At 57.5% G+C, this 9,550-nt stretch overlaps 1 protein-coding gene across 1 annotated transcript; it reads right to left on the bottom strand.

Moving 5' to 3' along the window:
* Window positions 1-471: 471 nt before the first annotated feature.
* CHADL (chondroadherin like) lies at window positions 472-4,463 on the bottom strand. Its single transcript, XM_064155170.1, has 5 exons — window positions 4,387-4,463; window positions 4,138-4,314; window positions 2,392-4,053; window positions 1,504-1,670; window positions 472-1,179 (listed from the first exon to the last, which is right to left on the bottom strand). Exons 2-5 carry the CDS (start codon window positions 4,294-4,296, stop codon window positions 954-956), a joined length of 2,214 nt encoding a protein of 737 aa, XP_064011240.1. The 5' UTR covers window positions 4,297-4,314; window positions 4,387-4,463; the 3' UTR covers window positions 472-953.
* Between the last annotated feature and the right edge of the window lie 5,087 nt (window positions 4,464-9,550).

Here is a 9,550-nt window from a genome sequence, read left to right as displayed (position 1 = left end):
TCCCTGCCCACTTGCCTGTGGCTGCACTGCTTTGCAGAAGATGTCTTAATGTGGAAGGAGCTCATTTCAGTGGCATGTCTGTTTGTCTTCTCCTCCCTCTTGGGCTGCCACATGTCCCCAGCCTTGTCAAACAGCTAGGGTAATATTTTCCTGTCTTTATAGGATAATAATTTCCAAAAGCCTTTGGCTTTCTTCCTCCTGTTACAGTTTATCTCGTTTTTCTTTGTAACAGTTCCATGCCCCACACCATCATTTAATGACCAAAGTTGTTCCTCTTTAAAGCATTCTCAATCTGAACAAACCTCTGACTTTCAAGTGAGGCTGGGGGGGAGGCCCAACCTGGGCTGCTATGGGGGAGCAGGTTGAGCACATCACTTATGCTGCACATACAGGGTCAGTGATTCCATTCCACCAGTTGGACCACTAATCACATTCTGCAGGAAAGAGTGGGAAGGTTTTGATCTGCTCATGTTTTAATGCTGAGGAGCTGCTGGGAGTTCAGTCAGTGTTTCACCCATGACAATTTCAAAGCTTCCTGTTCTAAGATTTGGAGCCAGTGCAGGATCATGCATTGATGCTGGTTGCAGTCCCACTCAGGGATCTTCAGTTGTTTCTCAGCACTCTTAAACTTATGGATTCCATCTTTTTCTTTCCACGGCTCCCTCCATCCATGAGGAAAAGCAAATGGTTGGCTTTGCTGTTTGAAGCATCAGCGCTTCTGCTGCAAACACTACGGAAGCTTTTGGCACCGTTTCTTTCCAGGGTAACATGATTCTGCATCCTGAAAACCAAGCCCCACATCTTTGGCATATCAGCATCCCTTTGGTGACACCAAAGCTCTCTCTTTTGCACTCCGTGCAATATCCATGGTGCTGTGGTGGCAACAAGCCTGGAAAAACCTGCTCTCACCAGACCCTGGGTACAAATGGCCCTGCTGTGTTCTGCACACATTCCTAAGCTCTGCTCTTCTTGAAGCCTCTGGCTGCTGATTTTCCTGATCTTTTTTTCTTGCTGGGTTTGCTTGCAGCCTTGGTCTTGTCAGAACTGCCTCCTACATCCTTGCCTCTGCCCCAGCCAGGGCAGCTTTGGAAAGTGGTAGAAAGCTTCACCTTCAGCCCCTGGGCTTCAGGTGGCGACTCACAGGTGGCCCCCACGTGGAGGTTGAGTTTGCTGATCCACCTGGAAACAGGGCAGAGATCAGGGAAAGAACCAGGATGGAGCAAAAGGAGAGACAAAACTGCCCATGAGTGGGCATAGGTCCCTTTAAAGGTAGGCCAGGTTGCTCAGGATGTGACCCAGGTGACCTTACTGCCCACCCCGGCTAGTGGCTTCTTTCCCTACAGGAGGAAAACCCAGGGTGGCTCCACCCTTGCCCGCAGTTGCATGCTCCTCATCACCACGGGAGAAAGCCTGAGCTGGCAGTGTGCCGTGTGCCTGTGCTTCGGGCAGGGTCAGGCTGTGCTTTGGGTTATGCCCTGGGGCTGATCTCCCCTCAGCACTCACCTGTGCAGGGGAAGGAGCTGGCAGTCGCAGTGGAAAGGCACATCCCTCAGGTTGAGAATCTCCAGCCCTGTGAAGTTCCTCATGTCAGGGAGGTTGCTCATTTTGTTGCTCTCCAGGTGGAGACTTCGGATCTTAGGACCAAGGCCAGTGAAGGCACCAGGGGAAATCTGCAGTGAAGCAAGGTGAGGTCACGGAGGGTCCTGATGGGAGTCAAGAACTGCACTGCTCATCAGCCTGGAGGGCCGAGAGAGCCTATCCTGAACCTGGCAGCCACAAGAAAGAGCTGTTCTAATGCAACACATGTGCCTGGGGACTGATTAGCTTAGCTGGTTTGGGCCATAGTCTGGGACTTGTTAGTCCCTGCTCAGTCTTCCTGGAAAGATGGTGGCCTGCAGGAGGTTTATTGGAGCAAGCTACCTTGGCTTCCTCTAGAGCAGGGAGAAATTCAAGGTAGTAGTGGTGAGGAGTCCTGCAGGACAGCTTGGAATAAGAGCAGGAGAGACAAGGCCAGGGCTGGGGCAAGGTGGTGGCCTGGGTAAGAGTCTGGGCTCCACTGAAGCTGGATGCCTCTAAGGCCTAGAGGAGGTGAGGCTGTGTGGGGGAGCTGGAGGATAGGTTGCAGCAACATTCCAGCTGAGGTCAAGGCACCAGGCTGTGGAGCACCTCCCAGAGCTGGTGCTAGGCCATCTTGTCTAGACTGTAGTTTTCCCAAGGAAGATTGGACCATGTAATCCACGAGGTTCCCTCCTATCCTATGAGCCCGTGAAAGCCTTTGGGAGTTCAGGACATCCATTTGGACGCTGCTATAGACCACCAGCCCTAGGTGTGGAAAGGGAATAGGACCCACAGCTGTGCCCCTCGCCCCTCTGGTGCCCCAGGTGCACGCACCCACTCCAGGCCCATGCTGTCCAGGCAGAGGTGCTGCAGGCTGGAGGCCACTGGCTGGAAGGCTCCGTACCCCAGGCGCCTGATGGGGTTTCGGGACAGCTTCAGCTCGCTCAGGGCAGGCAGGCCCCACAGGGCTGCCGTGGGCACCGCTGGCAGGCAGTTGTCCTCCAGGTGCAGCTTCTCCAGCATCTTGGCAGGAGCCAGGGCAGCAGGGGCGATGTGCCCGATGGTATTCCCTGCAAGGTAGAGCCAGCGCAGCTGCCTGGCCCCAGCCAGGGCCCCCCCCTCCAGCTGCCCAAGGGCGTTGTGCTGCAGGTGGAGGGAGATGAGGTTGGGCAGGAGCTGGAAGGCACCTGTGGGCAGGTGGGTGAAGGCGTTGTGGTCCAGATCGAGGTAGGCCAGCTGCGGTGCCCCCTCGAAAGCGGCGGCTGGCAGGGTGGAGAGGCGGTTGTGGGCGAGGTAGAGGTAGAGCAGGCTGCCCAGCCCGCGCAGGGCGCCGGGGCGCAGCGCTCGGATGCCGCAGCGCTGCAGGTGCAGCGACGCCAGCGCCCGCAGGCCGGGGAAGGCGCCCGGCGGCACCGTGCCGAAGGCGTTGCGGCGCAGGTCCAGGAGGCGAGTGTCGCCGGGGAAGCCCCGGGGGATCTCCCGCAGGCCCCCGCCCGCGCAGGACCCGTGATGGAACTCGGAGGAGCAGGTACAGCCCCGGGGACACTGCCCAGAGCTGGCCGCGCTCGGCTGCTCCGACGGTGCTGGGGAGCTGAGGGGCGGCAGGGGGGGACCGCATCGCATCTCGGGGGGGCTCAGGGAGTCAAGGGGCCGCCCGCGAAGGGCAGGGGGTGCAGCACACGACCCCTCTGCCTGCACCCGCGCCCTCGCCAGCCAGCTGTGGAAGGGGCGCAGAAGGCAGGAGCAGAGCAGGGGGTTCCCAGCCAGGCTGACCCTCGCCAGCCCCCCGGCCCCAGCCAGCGGGGGCAGCCCTCGCAGCTGGTTCTGGCGGAGGTCCAGCGTGCGCAGCTGGGGGCTGCCGGCAAAGGCCTCGGCCGCCACGTCCTGCAGGGCGGCGTGGTCCAAGGAGAGGTGCTTCAGGGAGGCCATGGCCAGGGCCTCCTCGGCGATGTAGGTGATGGGGTTGTGGCCCAGGTCCAGCCGGGTGGCCCCCTCCAGCCTGGCCAGGGCCTGGGCAGGCAGCGCCTGCAGCTCGTTGTGGTCCAGGCTCAGCCTGCGCAGGGCGGGCAGGGCGGCGAAGGCCTCGCTGCCCAGCACGTGGAGGGCGTTGCGGGACAGCCGCAGCCACCTGAGGGCCTGCAGGCCCTGGAAGACCATGTCTGGGAGATAGACCAAGGCGTTTGCCCGCAGGTCCAGCACGGTGAGCGAGCCCAGGCGGCCAAACGCGCCCGGCTGGATCTCTTCAATGCGATTCCCCTCCAGGCTGAGCTGCCGGAGGGAGGAGAGCCCATCCAAGGACTCCTGGTAGAGGAGGGCTATGCCATTGGAGGCCAGGTTGAGGTAGAGCAGCCTCCCCAGCCCGCGGAAAGCTCCTTCCTCCAGCCTCTCCACCTTGCAGCGCTGCAGGTCCAGGTGGGTGAGGTAGGGGGTGGCAAGGAAGGCTCCCGCTGGGATGACTGTGAAGCTGTTGCCCTGAACGTTCAGTTTCTTGGTGAGCTGTCAGTCACACAAACGGAAGACTAAGTTACCCCAGAGCTGCCGTTCCCCACCCCCTCTTCCCCTGCCCATCCCCTTGCCCACCTCCTGGATGGTGCTGGGGAGGGCTGTCAGGTTCCCGTTGAGGCAGAGGACATGGGCACGGAGGTTGTCGCAGATGCAGGGCGCAGGGCAGCGGGTGGCAGTTGTCCCTCCCAGCACCAGGGCCACTGTGAGCAGGAGGAGGCCCCAGAACAGCCTCATGGTGCAAGGCACCTGTGGCTAAGAAGAGATGGCAGTGAGGCCAGGATGAGGGGCTCAGGGTCCCATGTACCCCAGGACTGCATTTCCTACCAGCACCAGATGCCATGGGGGCCAGTGCAGGGCCCTAGTGGGGCAGGTCTCACTGTCTCCTGCTCTCACACCATGGTTTTACAGGTTATAAAAGAGAAGGAGAAAAGAAATAGAATGAAAAGTGCAGGTCACAGATAGCAAAGCTCTGCTCGGGAGCAGCTTTGACCTGTGCTATCTAAACACCCTGGGAATACTGGGGAGCACCTGCGAGGGACTCGGTTGGAGCATCGAGGCACAGGTTGGGGACTGGCTTGGAGCCTACACTTTTGCACCTCCCCCACCTTCTCTTCCCGTATCATTATCATGGAATTGGCTTGCTCTGTACAAGCTATCGACATTCCTCCTGCGATCCAGGCAGGCATAGCCACCCAGGTGCCAGGACCATGCTGGCTTTCTAAGCTGCCACCTTCCTTTCAGCTGCAGATGTCCCATCTTGCCTCCTGGCTCTGCACCTCCCACCCTGCACGCTCCCTGCTGCCCCCTCCCAAAGCTATTCATAGCAGGTTTTGGAATAGATCTCCACTGTTTAGCTGCAGGAAGGGAAGAGTTGGTTTTGGCCGGGCAGGAGTGAGCTCCTGGGGTAGAGATGCCAGAGAGGGGCCAAGGCTGGCACAGCCGTGGCAGAGGTGGGGGACTCTGGGGGGGGAGGATCAGTGAGGATGCAAACATGGTCAATATACCCCCTTAAGCCCTGGGGAGGAACAGCAATGGGGTTTGCAAGGCTTAAACCCATGGAGCCACCACGGTGCCTGCTTTTTGAACCACCACAGTCCCATGCTCGCACTCTACCCTCCTGCCTCCACCACAGCCAGCCCTCCTTTGCAGCCACCCACACAACAACCCCAGCACAGCCCCCAGCTCATGCACGGGCACCGCTGCATGCCACATACCAACCTGCCACCTCCACCCACGCACGGAGGGGAGAGTCACTCACCGAGGGGCTGGGGGCTACCTGGGCTTCAAGCAGCAGCTAGGAAAGAAGGAGCCTGCAGCAGCTGAGGAGCTCCGTGCCAGTGCCTGCTCCCCTTGCCGAGGCTGGAGCTGAATGGGCTCCGTTGTGTTGCTTTCCCAGCAGCGCTCACCGGACGGAGCCAGAAACGCGGGAGAAGGAGGAGGCGGAGGAGGAAGGGTAGAGCACCCCTGGAGAGAGGGCAGCTACCCAGACATTGCCTCCCCCTCACCTCGCAGGCGGCTCTGGGGAGCCAAAGGCTGGCATGGCACAACATCAGCCCGGCCAGAGCCCATGTGGGGTTGGCACCGGGGCCTGGGCTCTGCCTTTCTCTGCCTGGCTGCGCAAGTCGCAGGCGCTGAGGTGCAGGGCAGAAAGGTACCAGCCAGCCCGAGCTGCAGTGGCGGTGGGAAGCCTGAGCAGGAGGAGAGAGGCAGCTAGCAAGGCAGGCTGCGGGGCCATGCCACATGCCCAGCCCTCAGTTCTAAATTTGCTCCTCTGCTTGGCTGGGAGAGGCCGGGGGGGGGGGGGGCAGTGAGTGCCTAAGCAAAACGGCACTTAAATACGATCTGTGCACGGAAGGGCAGGGAAGTCTTCAGGTTCCTCCCTGATTGTCATTTCCCTTTCTTTGTCTCTGCGTTTCATTTTCCCAAGCAACTCTGCAGCCTGACAGTCTGGAAGACTGGAGATAATTGTCTCTCTCCCCTTCCCCTGGTCGGCAATCCCAGCTGATGGAACCAGAACATCCCACCCCAGTGGCACCTGGAGGCTGCAAGTCTCCCCACTGCCAGATGGAGAAAACCTCCCTGGCCTCTGCCTTGGGCTGGCATCCCCTCTGGTCCTGCAGGCTCCCAGGGGTGCTCATTGTTCCTAGGACACAGTGTCCATCCAGCTGCACAGGTGCAACACGCAGCTGGGAGGTACCAAGACTGCTCTGCTGTGCAGGGTGAACCATTGGGGGTGTAGATCTAGAGGGAAAGAACCTGCCCTGGGTTGGTAGAAGTTAAGCTGAGCAGCATGATGCCTGCAACAAACCACCAAGACCTGTTTCAGGGTCTTGGCTGGCCTCAGGAAAGATGAGGTGAGAGGAGCAGTGTCCATTTCATAGTAGAGCCACACTCTGGTGCTCTGCCTGGTTGTCTTCACCCTGCCTCTGCTGAGCCCTTCTGCTTTTCCCAAGCTGCTTCTGCTGTGTCCAGCAGTGCTGCATACAGTGCCCCTACTCCAGCACATCTTCACTGTTTCCATCCCCTATGTCACTACCAAGATGGTCTTGCAGCACCACCTCTGCTGCAAGAAGCTGAAGGCTGCATTCTTCCTGGAGCAGTTGGACACCATTGCTCCCTGCTGGAGGGGCAGCAGAACCTCCTCTGCCTGGCCGCTGGCCAACTTCAGTTGCAACCTCACCCACTGCCATCACCCCTGCCTCAGTTCTGACCACTTCCTAACTGAGCCTGCTCCCCCCTACCTGTCTGCTTCACTACCCACACTGGTCAAGCATGTGGGCAGAAACACCTCCCCAGCAGTGGCCTGGGCTCTGCTGGAGGACTATACCAGCCACCCAGAGTGCCACACCTGCCCTTTCCCCAGCCTTCCCCTGGGCTTTTGTCAGCTCTAGCTTCTGCCGAGGCTGCAGAGGCTGCCAGTCTGTGCTCACTCAACTGGACCACAGAACTCCAAGGCAGCACACTTAGAGCCTCCACTTGGTGGGGTTTTACCCACCTCTGTCAGACTGGCTACTTTAGCTTTCCATCAGAGAGAATGCTTCACCTTTGCAAGGAGACCAGTACAGGCTTTCACTGCTCACAGATGCACCCCAAAACCAGAGCTGTGCCACCACTGCCTTACCATCCTAATGAAGATCAAATCGGAAACACTGCTCACAACAGTGCTTTTAGGGTGAGATGGTTGCAGAAGGCAGGATGAAGCAGCACTGAAATGCTGCCATGTTCCTCTGGGGCACCACTAGCAAAGGCATCCTTTGAGAGCAACTTCCACTGGAAACCAGAGTAGCATTTCCCATTCTCTTTTTCTTTTTTCTAGTCCTGAGGCAGGAACCAGTGTTAAAGGACTGCTGAATCCATGTCCTACCCAGAAGCAAATCTCTCTTCTGCAGGCACTGTCACCTCTACCCTCACACATCTCTTTTTCCTACACACATCTGATCTTGATGCAATCTCAGGCCCAAGAAAATCCTTTCTAAATATTGTTCACTTTGGAAAGAACCTTCAGGATCCACATCTCGCACTTGTTCTGCCACTGTGGCTGGGCTACCCAAAGCTTCACACACCCATGCACAGGCTTTTGCACCAGCAGTACCTTCCCCTGACCTTTGCAATCTGTACACACTACGTGCTCCAAGAGACCCATTGAAAGTGGTCAACTGTAAAGGTCAACCCCCTTGGCTTGGTCTCTGCATCACATTTCATTTATCTGAGACCCTCCTCCAGAGCAGAGGGACTTGATGGGCAGAAAGACCTTCAGGGAAATCCACACTAGGTTCAAGAGTTACTGAAGAGAGATTCTTCCATGTCTTGCTTTTGTCCTCAAGTTCATGGCAAAGCTTAGCAGTTGATTTGCTTTTGCAGCAGACAACTGAAGGAACAGGATGGAATAAAGTGGAGGCAGAGCTCAGCTTGCAGGCTGAAGCTTCTTCTGTAGGTGCAGGCATCCTCACTTCAGTTGGACACAGAAGTTAACTTCAGTTCCAAAAGTGGAAGAAAATGAAGGGAACACTGCTCTTGTATGACAGCCAGCATGGCCTCTGCCAGCAAGGACGCACACTGCTCTCTTGGGCCTGCAGGATCACAGCCACACAAAGCTTCCCCCAGCCACCCCAGTTCCACCAGTGCTTGCCTTCAACAGGCCCACAGCCTGGGAGGAACTGAAGCAGTGCGTGTATGCCCATCTTGCACATGCCCCAAAGCCCTTTTCCCATGCATGCTGCCTACACACCCTGCAAGCCAAGACCAGCTCCTCCTGCACAGGCCCCCTGCAGCATATGTGGCCTCTCACAGAGGCACAGCTACCTCCCTTTTCTTTGCTCTTTCTGGCAACAGCCCTGTTCATAGTGCATGCCAACTCTAAGGCCAGGTGAGGAAGGATGAAGTCTCCTCCAGCTGAAAACAGAGAGAAGGATGTTGATTCCCTGCTATGAGGAGAGGCTGAGCGAGCTGGGGTTGTGCAGCTCAGTTGAGAAGACTAAGGGAGCCTTCCAAAACCTGAAGGGATCCTACAGGAAGGCTGCAGTGGGACTTTTCATCAGGGTGTCTAGCAATAGGACAAGGGGGATCAGTTTTAAGCCGAGGAGGAGTAAGTTTAGACTGGATCTTAGGAAGAAGTTCTTCAATAGGAGGGTGTTGAGACTCTAGAATGTTGCCCAGGGAGGTTGTAGATGCTTTTTCCCTGGGGGTGTTCAAGGCCAAGCTGGATGAGGCCTTAAGCAGCCAAGTCATATCATAGTATCATCAGGGTTGGAAGAGACCTCACAGATCATCAAGTCCAACCCTTTACCACAGAGCTCAAGGCCAGACCATGGCACCAAGTGCCACGTCCAATCCTGCCTTGAACAGCCCCAGGGACGGCAACTCCACCACCTCCCCAGGCAGCCCATTCCAGTGTCCAATGACTCTCTCAGGGAAGAACTTTCTCCTCACCTCAAGCCTAAATTTCCCCTGGTGCAGCCTGAGGCTGTGTCCTCTCGTTCTGGGGCTGGCCACCTGAGAGAAGAGAGCAACCTCCTCCTGGCCACAACCACCCTTCAGGTAGCTGTAGACAGCAATAAGGTCACCCCTGAGCCTCCTCTTCTCCAGGCTAACCAATCCCAGCTCCCTCAGCCTCTCCTCGTAGGGCTGTGCTCAAGGCCTCTCACCAGCCTTGTCGCCCTTCTCTGGAAGTCTAGTTGAGAGGTGTCCTGGCCCAAGGCAGGGAGGTTAGAGTAGATGATCTAAGGTCCCTTCCAACCTGAGCCATTCTATGAGCCTCAGAGGCAGCACCAGGATCAGGCTCTGAGCTTGTGTGCACAGGAGTGCACCCAGAGAGTTAAGGGCAGCTGCTGCCACTACTTCAGGACAAGACAAAAGGTAACCCAAAAAGTGATCACCACAGCCTCGATTCTTTGTACCCTTACACATGGCTCAGCTTCCAAACATGAGCAGTGCCCCAAGTCCCACTGCTTTGTCAAAAGGAGGGAAAACAGAACACATTCCACAGGGG

Source organism: Pogoniulus pusillus, chromosome 15, assembly GCF_015220805.1.
Source record: "Pogoniulus pusillus isolate bPogPus1 chromosome 15, bPogPus1.pri, whole genome shotgun sequence".
NCBI classification, from domain to species: domain Eukaryota; kingdom Metazoa; phylum Chordata; class Aves; order Piciformes; family Lybiidae; genus Pogoniulus; species Pogoniulus pusillus.
Note: the sequence above shows the minus strand (reverse complement) of the source record. Positions and strands in the feature narration are given on the sequence as shown.